The sequence below is a fragment of the Epinephelus fuscoguttatus genome, linkage group LG3 (genome assembly GCF_011397635.1).
Source record: "Epinephelus fuscoguttatus linkage group LG3, E.fuscoguttatus.final_Chr_v1".
NCBI lineage: Eukaryota > Metazoa > Chordata > Actinopteri > Perciformes > Serranidae > Epinephelus > Epinephelus fuscoguttatus.
The window spans coordinates 9008305-9022231 of record NC_064754.1 but is presented as its reverse complement, the minus strand read 5'-3'; the positions used below and the strand labels follow the sequence as shown (position 1 = coordinate 9022231).

At 41.0% G+C, this 13927-nt stretch overlaps 1 protein-coding gene across 3 annotated transcripts; it reads right to left on the bottom strand.

Moving 5' to 3' along the window:
* Positions 1-1188: 1188 nt before the first annotated feature.
* LOC125882994 (dnaJ homolog subfamily A member 3, mitochondrial-like) lies at positions 1189-10407 on the bottom strand. Of its 3 annotated transcripts, none has more exons than XM_049567085.1 (12): positions 10185-10407; positions 7961-8097; positions 7675-7758; positions 7348-7560; positions 7095-7247; positions 6772-6919; positions 6526-6590; positions 6312-6440; positions 4321-4436; positions 3806-3900; positions 3513-3667; positions 1189-3019 (listed from the first exon to the last, which is right to left on the bottom strand). In XM_049567085.1, the coding sequence occupies exons 1-11, from the start codon at positions 10387-10389 to the stop codon at positions 3543-3545; spliced, it is 1470 nt and encodes a 489-aa protein (XP_049423042.1). In that variant the 5' UTR covers positions 10390-10407; the 3' UTR covers positions 1189-3019; positions 3513-3542. The 3 variants fall into 3 exon arrangements, with proteins under 3 accessions (XP_049423042.1, XP_049423048.1, XP_049423057.1); XM_049567091.1 differs by having other exon boundaries at positions 3529-3667; XM_049567100.1 differs by lacking the exon at positions 3513-3667.
* Positions 10408-13927: the final 3520 nt, after the last annotated feature.

The following is a 13927-nucleotide window of genomic DNA, read 5'->3' as shown; positions in this document are numbered from 1 at the left end:
CCCACCACATTTTGTTGAAAGTTGAGTGTGTTTTCGTTAATTTTTGCTGCATGTAACTTTTCTGCACACTGATTCTATTTCAGCCTGTGCTTTCTGACTTCCCTCTGTGTAGTGAACACTGCCTTGTAAGCTTTTGGTGAAGTCATTCATGTTGATGTGTACTGATACATTCATTTTATATTCATATATGGCGTGGGTGTGGGCATTAAAGGAAAATAATAATCTTTTCTAGCATGAAATACTCCATTCTGCTTTCTTTCCCTCCAAAACCAGAGAGGATTGGACCATGAAGGGAAACCTTGATTTGATCCTGAAAACAAAGCGGTTTTCCGCCCTCAGGGGATTTATAAGGGTGAGTAAGATGGAACATGGCAACCCTTTCATCGTGACATACTTTAATGAGTGAGCAGGAGTGATTTACAGTTATGGTGACATCATAATGACTGGGAACGCTGGTGATTTGTTGCATCCCAGAATCCTAGAAAGGGAAAGAGGAAGTTCAGGCTGCCTTAAATGACCTTAATTATTTACATTAATATTTTGCTACTGATGGAAGTGATGTCATCCAAATTTAAGAATGAAAACACATTTGTTATTCAGGACACTTTTTCAGCCAAACTAAGTATTTAAGCTCCCAGACACACTCTTAGATAACATAACAACCATCAGTGGTTTATATTGTGTGTAACATTGACTCCAGTGCATGTTTTCAGATTGTGATTGAGAAACAGTGATCTACAACATCCCATTTTATTCAGAAACCACGTTAAGGAGCACAGAGAATATACTGCAGGAATGTGCTGTATGTAAAACACAGCCACCGGCCTGTTCCACATGTTCCTGTGACTTCATAGAAGTCCAAACTCTCCCCTGAGAGGCACCACAAGTCTTGCTTGGAGGACTGACCACTTTGAATCTGAGCTCAGTTGGAAAACCCCCGTCTGAAGCGATGGTTCTCAAGGACCCTCACAAAAGCTTCTGTTCAGATGCTGCACACGGTGATGAAGTGGGTGGCTGGACACACCAAACAGCCAGAGGGTATGTGAGTGTGGAGGAGAGTTGTGCAGCTTTGGAGCAGCACTGAAGGGTAAATCATGATGTTACTCACAACGCCATCTACTGTTGACTTTCAGTATTAACATATAAATGTTAAAGCTAATGCCTAAAATAAAAGACTCCAAGTGAAAGAATGTTTTAGCATTTTATTAAATAACACAGCTTTTTTCAACAAATCATATCGAACACATCTATGTCTGACTGAGACAATCACGACTTCCTTTTCTTAACCAGTTTTTATTTCTTTCTTTCTACAATATGAGAATATTCTCCCAATGCATTTCACAGGACTGGATGTTTCATGGCCTTTGAAAGTTTTAATATCCAGAGAGTCCCAGGATTTTTTTTTAAAAACAAAATTCTTTTTACTGAGTTGTGTGGCGACTGCGCACTAAAGGAATACCTCCCCCCTTAAATAATCATTTGTATATCAATTATTCTCCCTTAAATACATTGAGTTTATGGAGAAAATTGCTTTTCTCACATGCCTCAGGTGAACAAAGAATCCAAAAACTATATGAAAACATATGATACGGTTGGCTCAAACAACACATATAGTTTAATCCAAATGTCATGTATCCAGTCACATGCTCAGTGCTTCCACAACAGACAGCTCTTTACATCGGGAAGCCGAACTACAAGTGAAACTTACCTATACTCTCTTCAAAGCCAGACTCCACTGACAGTAATTTTACCTCACTGAGAACAGGAGCTGCTGGTCTACCACTGCCTCAGGCCCTGATCACACAGAAAGCGTTTCAGCAGCTGGAGGTGGCTTTTTGTAATAATTTGTAATAAGAATTAAGCTTTTTACTCAAGTTTCTACGCTCTAGGCGCCTGGAGTTTTTGCCCGAGCGCTCTGAATTCCTTGACTTGAAAAAATTCAAGTCAGAGTGGAAAAGCACCCCCATCATCATGATAGACAGCAGGGTGTCAAACTGCCCCAGAGTCATCCGTAAATATGCCTGGAAACAGCCATCATGGAGGAGAAGCTCCTGGACCAACTGGTGGTGCTCTCCACGATCCACCCTCTGTTTTTAGGGTCTCGTGTACCCACACAGATTTCCATTTCCTTGTGCCCAGCAAACTATGTGCTGGCAGTCTCTCACTCTCAACCAGAGCTACAGCAAGTTCCTTCTGCCTCAACATTTTAGGACCTACACACTAATTACTGTGGAAAAAAGCTTGATTAAGACTTGGATTATATGCACTAGTTTTGTGTCTCCTTTTTTTAATTCATCAAGCATTCTCTCAATTTTTGGATTCTTCGTTCACCGGAGACATCTGAGTATTAACTAAGATTTCTTGACAAATTCCACTTAACACAGTACAATTAATTGATGTACAAGTGGTCATTTGGGAAGGTGAAGTATTCCTTAAAAATAAGTGCTCATCAACAGTGTCCTACATAGATGAGAGGGTGACTGCATAGCAGGCTCACCAACATTTAGACCATGCCTTGGAAAAGTGTATTTGACATGCTGGTTGTGTAATGACGTAAAGTGAGTGTAGTGGGTGGTCATCCTCTCTTCTAAGTATTTTTCAAGCTGACATTTAATTCCTGTCTGCCTCATCGTACTTGGTTTTATTAAACAGAGAGTTACTGTCTGCAGAGCACTTTGTGACTCAACGAGCAGTGCAGTTTCAAAGTACGCAGGGATGAGAGTTGTACCACAATAGTCCTCTGTAGTCGCCATCTTGTTTCTCTTCCAGCAGCTTCTTAAGTTTCTCAGCTCAGCACCTGTCTGTGGTGACGGGCCAGTGGGTGTGTGGGTGGACCTGGCGTCTGCGTGGCCTGTTTGCCAACCACAGCTTCAACAATGTGTGACTGTGTCAACACAAATACCACTCTGCCTCTCTTCTTCCTCCTCCTTGCTCAATCCCCAAAGCAGGAGGAGACAGCATGGAGGCCCAGTCGGTGGATTTCCTTTCTTCTTTTTCCATGTTTACCGTCGTTCTTTACCTGGAGAGGAAGGAAAGCAAGTTACAGTCTGCCATAGAGCTGGAGCTGATTCTCATAAGGAGACGGGGCCACTGCCAGGACTTTAAAAATACTCAGATCAAGAGTCATAAGTCTCCCTTTGCAACCTCACCTGTCCTAAAAAACATATATATCCACCAAAGAAGTCTGTTGAACTTTTGTTTTTCTACATTTTCTACATCACTTGAACTTCTGAAATGCATGTTGGGCTATTTCAAAGCCTTTCCTTCAATGTTAGGAATATAATTTTGGTGAAGAAACACCAAATCCTGTCATTTTCCTGTCATTAAAGTGTGTTTCTGGCCTACAATAGTCAAACTTAAGGGATATAGAGCCCCATGAAAACTGTCTAAATATTCTGTATAAATAATTTGACTTGATTGGAGATGGTAACTGCAGAAATGGTACACTGGATTTGCCATTTTTACAATGTTATGTTTCAGTGTGTCGGGGAGGACATCAGAGGTTCAGTTACCGTTTGAAGCTCCCACCTGCAGCCTGAGTGTCAGCTAAACATTTTCTTTAGCTTAGAGAAGAAGCCTCCCTCTTCCTTCTGCTGCTGCTGCTTGTCCTGTCCCTCCTCTGAGCTGGTCGACTTCGCACCAGAATGTGAGGTGCTGCTGCCCCCTCCTGGACACAAACACACACTGCATCAGCTCAACCTGCAGCACACAGAACCTGACTGTCTATCTGTGCCTATAGCTCTCTCTGCACACTAGACTGGAGTGATGCTTTTATTGAACAGTGGAGTTGAGCTCTAACACTGACCTGTAGAGGGCTCGACACCGTTGACCGTCCCCTGAACATCTACTTCGTCTTCAGCGTAACTCAGCAACAGGGAGCGCTGCCTGCGAGTCAACTTCCTGCAGGAACAGAAACAGAATTAAATTATACAGACTGAGGTTTTCATCTACTAGCAAGAGAAAAATATACAAAGTAAAAAATAAGAAAAACATAACATAGAAGTTAAAGATTTAAAAAAAGGAGATGGAAGTATGAAGACAGACCAGAGACACTTTGAGGACTGCAAAATTACATAACATGGAAAATCGAGATGTCCTGCAGATGAAGTCATACACATTTTGTGATAATTCAATGAGGAATATATTTTAAAATCTTCCATAAATAAATCATAGTTTTGATTTATAAGGCTAAGAGTCTTTTGGTTTTTGCATCTGTTATCTTGTTGCTGCAATAACTGAATCTAAAAATCGTCATGTTTTGTCATGATTTGCTTAAACAAGTAGTCTGACACATTTATAGCACAACTATGTGGGTCTTACTTTGGCACTCTGATCTTGATGTGAACGTAGTGATCTCCGTAGCTGTAGCTGTTCATCCTCCGAATGCCTTTCCCCTGCAGCTGGATCACCTGATCAGACTGGCAACTGGCAGGAATCTGAAAACACAGACGACTTTGAAACGAGAACAAACAACAGAAATCTGCTCTACTGAAACTCCGTGTAAGGAAATGTATTTGGAGACTAAGAAGTGCCTGGTAGGATGATAAATGGACATGCCAGTGCTTCCAAATTGCAGTTAAGTACAGTACTTGATTACATTTACTTAGCAGTGTTTCCCCTTTATGCATTTAGCAGTGGGGCTGTGACACTGCTATATAAAAATCTCCCAATACGTTGTTATCTCGCTGTCTCCACTGAGTGTACCAGCAGGGATTATAAATCAAACACCCCCTGATCAGGGTTCTCCAATCAATAAGCCACTGACTGTTACTGGCTGGTGTTTGTTCCAGAGGTTTGATTGGTTGTCTCTATAACGGCTGATCAGATGAAGCAAAGAAAGAAAAGCCTTTTTCTCTATGCGCTACTGAAAAAGCTTCCCTGGTCTGACAGTTCTGACAAACTATAGCTCACACTGAACATTCACTGTTACACTCATGGTTTACCTACCTGCGCAAACTAGGGACTGACAATATATATCAGGCCGATAAATTATTGGGCAATATTCGCACATCATTATGCATTATTCCAATAATTAAAATTATAGCCGATAAATAGCGCAGATATGAAGCTAGACTAGGGATGCACTGAAATGAAAATTTGCGGCTGAAGCCAAATAATATTAAGCACTTGGCCGAATACCGAGTACCGAATATCGTTTAGTTTTTCATTAGTTTTTGCAGATGAACCCCCTCCAGATTAGTGTTGTCATGGTGCCAAAATTGGGACCCACTGTGCGATACCAATGAAAATACCATGGTTCTGAGTAGTATCACGATACCACAGCGAAAATGAGACAGATGTGTCTTTTGTCATTTATAAAAAGATAAATCACTTTTCTATAATACATCAATGATATTTCAATGGAATAAATTACTTATTGACTTATTCATACTTCAAAAACAGCATCAATAAGTGATTAACATAGGGGGGATCAAAATAAAATAAATAAATAAAATAACAATCAACCAGCCACCCTCCTCCCCTGACAAGTCCCTTCATAAGTAAAGAACAGTCCCTAAAGTGCGGTGAGGTTTGTGGGCCGTGAACGGCTCATTTCTCCTCTGACACATCACATACCTGTGTTCAGCTGGCTCGGCTGTTCAGGTACTTCTGGGCAGTCCACACGCCAAGAAGAGGATATTATTGGAGCCGACTTCTCTGTCGCCCGGTGAGCCGATGGCCGCCGTAATTGACAGGAATGCATTACTGTCTGTGTCTGTGACCCCCGTTCAACCCACAAATCTGTAGGCTGCTCGCACAGCGTGCTGAATGATTTAAGCCTATTTTGCTCGCACAAAACTATTTTTAGTCGCAAATGCGAGTGTGGTGATGGACGGATCGCCACACTGCCAACATTTTACTCCACCTGTCACGGCACGCCGTTTGATTGCGTTATCAAAACACACCACTATTATTCGGCCTTGCTTTTAACTTATTCCACCAAATACTGAATGTGTGGGGTTTTTTTTGCAATATTCAGCCGAATATATTCGGTTACCGAATATTCAGTGCATCCCTAAGCTAGGCTGCTTTCATTGACTTCATTGAACAAAGGCAGCACCTACACACCCGACACAGTGGGTAGCTGTACATGTACCTTTAAACTTGGTTTGCGAGCCGCCAATAAACTCAGAGAAGAAGGACCTGACAAATGCAGCACACTGTCTAGATGGTAAAACATGTCACAGCGTGAAAGTCTTTCACAGTTCCAGAAGAAGACAACAAGATTGCACCAAGGCCTGATCTCTAACCGCCCGACACCCCCCATTAGCTGTATATCATCCACACTTGTAGCGTTCCTTCTTACTCACCACTATACTGATGGTCTGATAGAGGCCCTGTGCGGTGGCTGTGCCCCCCAGGATGGCCTGAGCTACAGAGATGAACACATCTGAGTGGATGTCTACTCCATTGCGCCTGAACACCGGGCTTCTCTGGACCTGCACCGGGACATTTCAGATGTAACACATTAAAGTCCAACACAATCAATGACTAATTAATGCTTCAAAAACAAACAATACTCACCCTGAATGTAATGAGGATTTCTCTTGTTCCTACTGGCATACGGACTGTCTGACCATTTTCCACTCCTGTGAGAAAACCACAAAATATATGATTTTTGACAAGATGTATACGTCAAAATTGACCACATTTCCAAATCATAGTCAACAGCAGTGAAAGCAGGTTTACACAGACTCACAATGTGGCACAAAATTAGATATACTGAGAATCTGTTCACTGTTCTTTTCAAGATTTCAGGGTGAAACCTACCAGCAGGTACTGGCACAGTGACCGTCTGCCTCTTCTTGGTCTGTCCTGTACCTCGGCACAGAGCGCAGTGCGTGTTTATGATTGATCCCTTCCCACCGCAGCGTCGACAGGCAGAGCGCATCATGAAAGGACCCGTGTTCAATGTCTCCTGCAGGGGGCGACACAGACAGTGATATGATGTATAGTGGCTGACTGTACACGGTGGAGCAGTGTGGGGAAATCCTGAGAGGAAATTAAACCAACTGATGGAAAATTAGAACCTGAAGAGCTTGGCAGTGGACCCTGCTGATGACCCTGCTGCCACCTGTCGGTCTGCTACTCACCATGCCGGTGCCGTTGCAGTAGTGACAGTGAAGCACTTTGGTTCCCGGCTCGTTGCCCTGTCCATCACACCTCGGGCACGTGTCATCAATGTTCACAGTCAGGTCCTTATTTGCGCCCTTTGCTGCCTCTGCAAATGTAAGCTCCATCACAAACTGCGGAAAGACAACAAGAAATAAATAGCAAAATAAAAAACCTTTGTAAAATAATAATCTAATGAAAACATGTTGATGCTACAGTGTGAGCAGTTCTGACCTCAGGCCTTTGTTCAAACATGTTGTGGATGTCTCCAAAGCCCATTCCTCCTGTAAACTCTCCAAAGATCTTCCTGAAGAGCTCCTCGGGGTCTATTGTGGTCCCCCCGGCCCTGTAGTACTGCTGCTGGCCTGCTGCCCCAGCACGGCCTGGGTCGAAGCCCGCCGCTCCGTATGTGTCATACTGCTTCCTCTTCACTTCGTCACTCAGCACCTTCACACAAAAACAGCATAATTTGATGATGCTGCCCATCACATTCACATACAATCACATGACTGGAGAAGGAACTAAATTATCTCTGATACTTAAGTGGAGTTGGTTTTGTACCTCATAGGCTTCAGCCAGCTTTGCAAACTTCTCTTTGGCCCCTGGGTCATCTGGGTTGGTGTCAGGGTGGTATTTCTTCGCCAACTGGAGCGAGATAAAAAAGTAAAAAGAAAGATGAGGGCAGGGAATGACAGCGCATCACGTTAAAACCTCTTTAAAAAGATTTCCTGACATTCAAAGGCATCACAACCCTGAAGATTATGTTCGCTATTTGCAACAGGACACTACAAAGAAACTTTACTGCAGTGTACAGCAACAGTGTGACAAAGCAAGGTGTTTCTCTGACCTGGTAGTAAGCCTTCTTGATGTCCTTCTGTGTCGCAGTGCGAGAGACACCCAAGACTTCATAGAAGTCCTGCTTGTTAGTCGACCTGCTGCTGGTGTGAAAAGAATGACAGGAGATGCCATGGGGACATCTCGAGCCTGCAAAGAAAAAGATCCAGAAAGCACTATTTAAATCAGGGGTACTACTGTACATTCAGATGCTGATGAGATATCAGCAATATTCAATGATGGGGAAGTTTATTTGTGCACAGCCCCAAGAAAAAGCATTAAAGGACAACTTCGGTATTTTTCAACCTGGGCTCTATTTCCCCATGTGTATGTATGCGTATGATTCATGGGTACCACTCGTTCTAAAATTGGTTCAGTATTGAGGCGCGAAACGAGCTAAAACGGTAATGGGGGCAAATGCGTCCCGTATAAAAGTGCTTTTTTTCGCCACTGACTGGTTCAGATCGCCAGTGCTATCTCTGTAGATAGCATATTGTAGCGGCCCTGGGGCAGTGGTGACTGTGAATGAGTGGAGTCAGCTGTCAGTCAGTCAGTCAGTGTAGAGCCCAGGTTGAAAAATACCAAAGTTGTCCTTTAAGAAGTCAGCTGTTAACATCAACAAGGTCCAAAATTATTGCATTCAGGCCACCAGCACATGATTTATGACAGCAAGAAACATAAATTAGAGCAGAGTTCCTGACTGTACTGCTGTCATAAGACACTGTAGGTATTAACTAGAACACTCTTCACAAAGAATGCGTTTGCACTGCACCAGTGTACCATGCTGTGTACCCAATGCAGGATCACTGAGGTGTTTTTACAGCACATTAAATGGATCAATTATTTTAATAATTTACCACATTTGAATACGACTCTATTTAAAAGTCCTACAATACTGTAGTACATTCAAAAATTGACTCTGTGTTGAATAGTCTGTTTATTGCCCTGCAGTAACAACATGACCACGAAAAGACAAATAAAGTAGTAAAATAGTGGAAAAGCGGATTTTTGTTTCTGCTTATTCATGTATTTTTCTTAAAATCTAACTTTATTTCTAATTTTATTATTGTTTTGTGTAAATGGAGACTGGCAATTAAAAATGTCATTATATGGTGTAAAACGCTGAGTTATTTTTTTTGTGCATATGACAATAAACTTCTTGAATCCTGACTGTAACTAAGTACATTTATTAAATTACTGTACCTAAGCACAATTCTGCAGTACTTGTACTTTACTTGAGTATTTCAATTTATGCAACCATATACTTGTGCTTAAATACATTTTGGAGCACAGACATATTGTACTTTTTAGTCATTTGATAGCTTTAGCTAGGGATGCATGATATTGGATTTGATATGCCAATATGTAACAACTTATTTGGCAGATAACCAATACTGATATCAATGTGTCCGCTTATTTCCCACCTACTTTTAGGGATCAAGTCTCTTCTGTAGTGGAAGTAACATCATATTATACATGCATACTTTTATGGTGATGGTCCATCAGCAGATAGAGACATGAAATAGAATGCTTTTCAATGTATGTAATATTTATTCATTATGCAAAATAAGTAAAAACATGTTGGCCAATTCTCAGAGTTCATTTTAAATTCAATATTACCGTGCATTCCTACTTTAGTTACTTGTGACTTTGTAGATTTAGATTTATCCAAAATATAATCCAGTATTTTATGTTATGTTATTATAGATTTAACCACCCAGCAGTTATCAAAATTAGCTCCAGGTTTACCAGCTGCATCATTAAAGTGATGTGCACATGAATGCATCAAATAATGAGAACCTTTTGCTAATACTTTTGTATTTCTACTTCAGAGAAACTTTAAGTGCAGGACTCTAACTTGTGCCTGAGTATTTAAACACGGTATTATTGATGACATACTTATTTAAGTACTGTAAAAGTTGTAAATACTTCTTACACCACTGATAATAAGATGCAAACCCGATGGGGGTGTGACAGCTTGGACAGAGCGGGTCATCATACTGTCTTTCACTACCAGAGAGCAGTTACATCATACTTGTACCAATGCTAACTAGCCTTAAAGGACTAAGCTAGCCTTTAGCTGTCTGTACACTGTAACACTACACATCACAAAGCCTGAGACGACGAGGCTGTGCACATTTAAACAGACTGTTAGCGCAGAGCACAGTGACAGAGGACTGCTGCTGTAGGACACCATATGTAAGACTCTGATGTTATGCTAACAGTTAGCATCTCACCTGTCAGTCCTCTCAATGTCACGATATTCCCGTGTGTCCAGGAGCTCGTGCTAACCGCTGACCCTGCCCGGTGTGACGGCGGCACCGTCCATGAACAGACTCCTGCATGTCTGGAGGAGACGGTCAGAAACCGGCCGCTGCGGTGTCCAGAAGAAACGGATGCTGATAGCCAACGTGCTGCCAGCCGGGCAGCGGAGGACGCCATTTTCACGTCACTACCGGTGTCAGCGGATCTGCGGCAGTCTGCGCATGTGCGGGTTGTTAAAGTTGACCAAATCAATATAGTAAATGGTAGTTGTTAGTAAAGTACTTTCTTTAAATATTTAAGTGTATTTTTGTTTTACCAAAGTATGTATTTACATGGTCTCCATATTTAACAATGGTATTAGGCATGATCTGAAATATAAACAAAATAAAACACTTCATGGGCGGATTATGAGATAATGAGGCCCTGGGCACAGATGTGGAAAAGACACCACCACCTCTACTGCATTGGAGCAAGACACACAGACTTTATGTTGTTGTGTTTGTTGTTGTTGATGTTGTTGATGTTGATCGTGCCTCTGCAGGAGCTGCTCCAGAGCTCTGGAATAGCCTTCCCACCAATTAAATGCTCCCCTCCACTGACACTTTGGAGACCAATCTTAGGGCCTACATGTTTTCAGTAGCCTTTGGTTGTTCATAGCGGTTTTAATATTTCATATGTAATTGTTCTTATCAGTGTTATGCAGTTTTATATTTGCGTACATGTTATATTGCTATATGTTTGTGTGTTATACTTTTATTTTGTACAGCACTTTGGTCAGCTGTGGTTGTTTTTCCAGTGTGCTATATAAAAAAAACTTGATTTGATTTGTAACTCTTTGAGATAATTTTGATTGATGATTGATATTTATTTCAAACATGTGAAACAAACACAACAAAAATGCTAAAAACAAGATAACAATAATTGAAATGGATGATAACCTACACAACAAACTCAATGATTAGATTCTAATTAACAACATAATGTTGGAAAAGGAATTTGAGGAAATATTAGCCTACTTGTTTCCAGAGTTGGGTATAATGCATTACAAAGTAACGCGTGAGAGTACTTTTATTACTTTTTGCAGTAACGAGTAACCTAACGCGTTAGTTTGCTGTTTGAGTAATCAAATACTTAAGTACATTTTCAAACAAGACATCAGTTACTTCCGTTACTTTTACAACACTGGTCCTTCAGCTCCGAAACAGCAACGGCTGTCGTTTGGTTCTAATAACGGAGATAACATTAAACCTATCAGTCTGAAAGAAGCCACGGAGCTTGTGGCTCGCTACGTGGTCGGAGAAATGCTGCCGTTGTCTACGGTGGAGTCTAAATAGGTGGAGTAGGACTCGCTGACAGACATATTTCAGACTCAGGACTTGCATTATGCCTGGTACACGCTACACGCTGGTACTCACCAATTATGTGCCGGCCGACATGTTGTTGTAGTCACCTAAAAGTGTCAGCAGATGGCAGGAGCTACATTTGAAGCGCCATACGTAAACTGTCACGCTACTGTATCTTCCACAGGAAGTTCTGACAAATGTTTCAGAATAAAAGCCTATTTAGAAAATGGAGGGATTCTCTCAGCTGAGGTTATAAGGGGCTTTTAATTTGAAACAAGTGTTGAGTTTGAAATGACGGTGTGATATGTTAACTTTACAAAGACAACAGAGCGGATAAAAAGTAAATATATAAACACACAGAGGGATTAATAAATAACGGAGCGTCTATAATGTAGTCTGTTTCAAATGAAGCTGGGAGCCTCTGCAGTTGAGGTGAGTTAAAGCCCCGCCGCTATTTGTTAATGTTATTACTTTATGTCCGACCGTGAGGATGTACCATTGTTTGCTAGCTTGATGCTAATGACAGTAAGGTTAACTCAGCGGGTTGACAAAGTGCCTCTGCTGTTTCACACCATCATTTCCCCCTTTTACTCTGTGTGGTAACATCCCTAGAGGAAATATTAAAAACGCTGGGGTGTTGTTGTCATACAGTTGTCTACGGCAGCAGATCGTTGTGTGTTTCTACTGGTCAAAGTGACGGCTGTGATGGGAGAATTGGACCTCAGTGAAGGGCAAGTGGTCCATAACTTTAATTTTGGAGACAAAATAATGTAGGCTTAGCGCCCTGTGGTCCATTGCCCAATAGGAAATGTAGAATACTCAAAAGTACTTTAAAAGTGCTTGAGTTACTTTTCTCAGGGAGTAACGTTGGAAGTACTTTAAAGTAATTGAGTTACTTTATGCAGTAAAGTAACTGGTTACTTTCTTAAAAAGTAATGCAGTAACGTACTTTGATTACTTTTAAAGTAACCCTTACCCAACACTGCTTGTTTTTCCTTAACCCATTTTCAGCTACTCATCAATTAATTCATGAACGTCTCATACATGTATATGCATACATACAAATTCGTACTTACACACACACACACACACAAATACATATACAAACACAAACACACACACACACACACACACACACAAATACATATACAAACACAAACACACACACACACACACACACACACACACATCCATATATATTTGTGTCGTTAGGGTCATTTTGTGTCTCTTAGCAGCTTTTTGAGTCTCTTCCTGGTCAGTAGTAGGGGTGTAAGTCACCAGTCTCATCACAATACAATATTATATCAATTCTGTGGACAACAATGCAATATTTGCTGATATTAAAAAGTCTGTCACAATCGGATTTCTATTTGATGTAATATAGGGTCCTGCAATCGATACAAGACAATATTATATGCCCACATAACACAATCGGTTACAGAAGAAGCTGCCACGCGTTTTTGGCCATAAAAGATAAAAACACATAAATAATGCAACTAATTTTAACCACTTAAGTGTAATAACATTTACTTTAAACTCACTTCACTAACACACCTAAAACAACACATGGGATAAGTTAAGTTAACCTTCAGGGCTTTCTGCCAGAGAGACCCTTCTGAGGGAAATCTTTTCATTTTAACCCAAACCCTGATCCTTTGTTCAACAAAAACTTCAGGGTTATCTGGTTTAAAAGCCCTGAAGGCAAATTTCTCCACACAGCCACATCCAAGCATAGATTAAATTCAGCTCAGAAATAACTGTCAGAGTTCATGGACAGAACAGTTAGTGACCCATTATTAACTTAAGCATGTAGTATTTATCAATTTGAGTGACATTTTGCAGGTAGAGACCAGGGGCCCTCTGACATTTTGGACCCCAATCAGCCCATTCAGTAATCCATCCATGGATTACATTCATCCTCATGAAATGTGTTTGGAGAATAATTTGATTGAAATGTAATTATATTGTAAATCAGATTTAAATGCTGTTGTTCTGTTGCTATCACCTCACATCACACAGACAGCAGATGGCGTCACAGAGCTGTGATTGACAGACACTGCAGTTTATTACGCCATTAAACTGGACCAAGTTCTGAACGATCTGTAAACTGTGATGGGACATTGACTTTGCTGTTTTTGTGGTTAGAGTTCAAAGGTTAATGAAAGGGTGATGGGGAAGAAGCAATGTTCCTCTGCTTCAGTCAGGTGTCACACATGTTTTGTAGAGCTTCATTATTTTTAAATTTATATATAAAATGACAGAATGTGTCTTTTTCTTTCCACATAAATCATTTCCTTAGTCATACTGGATTCCAGTTCATGCTCAAAAATAGAACTATATGACCCAACATAGAGTGTCAGGGTCATGAGGTC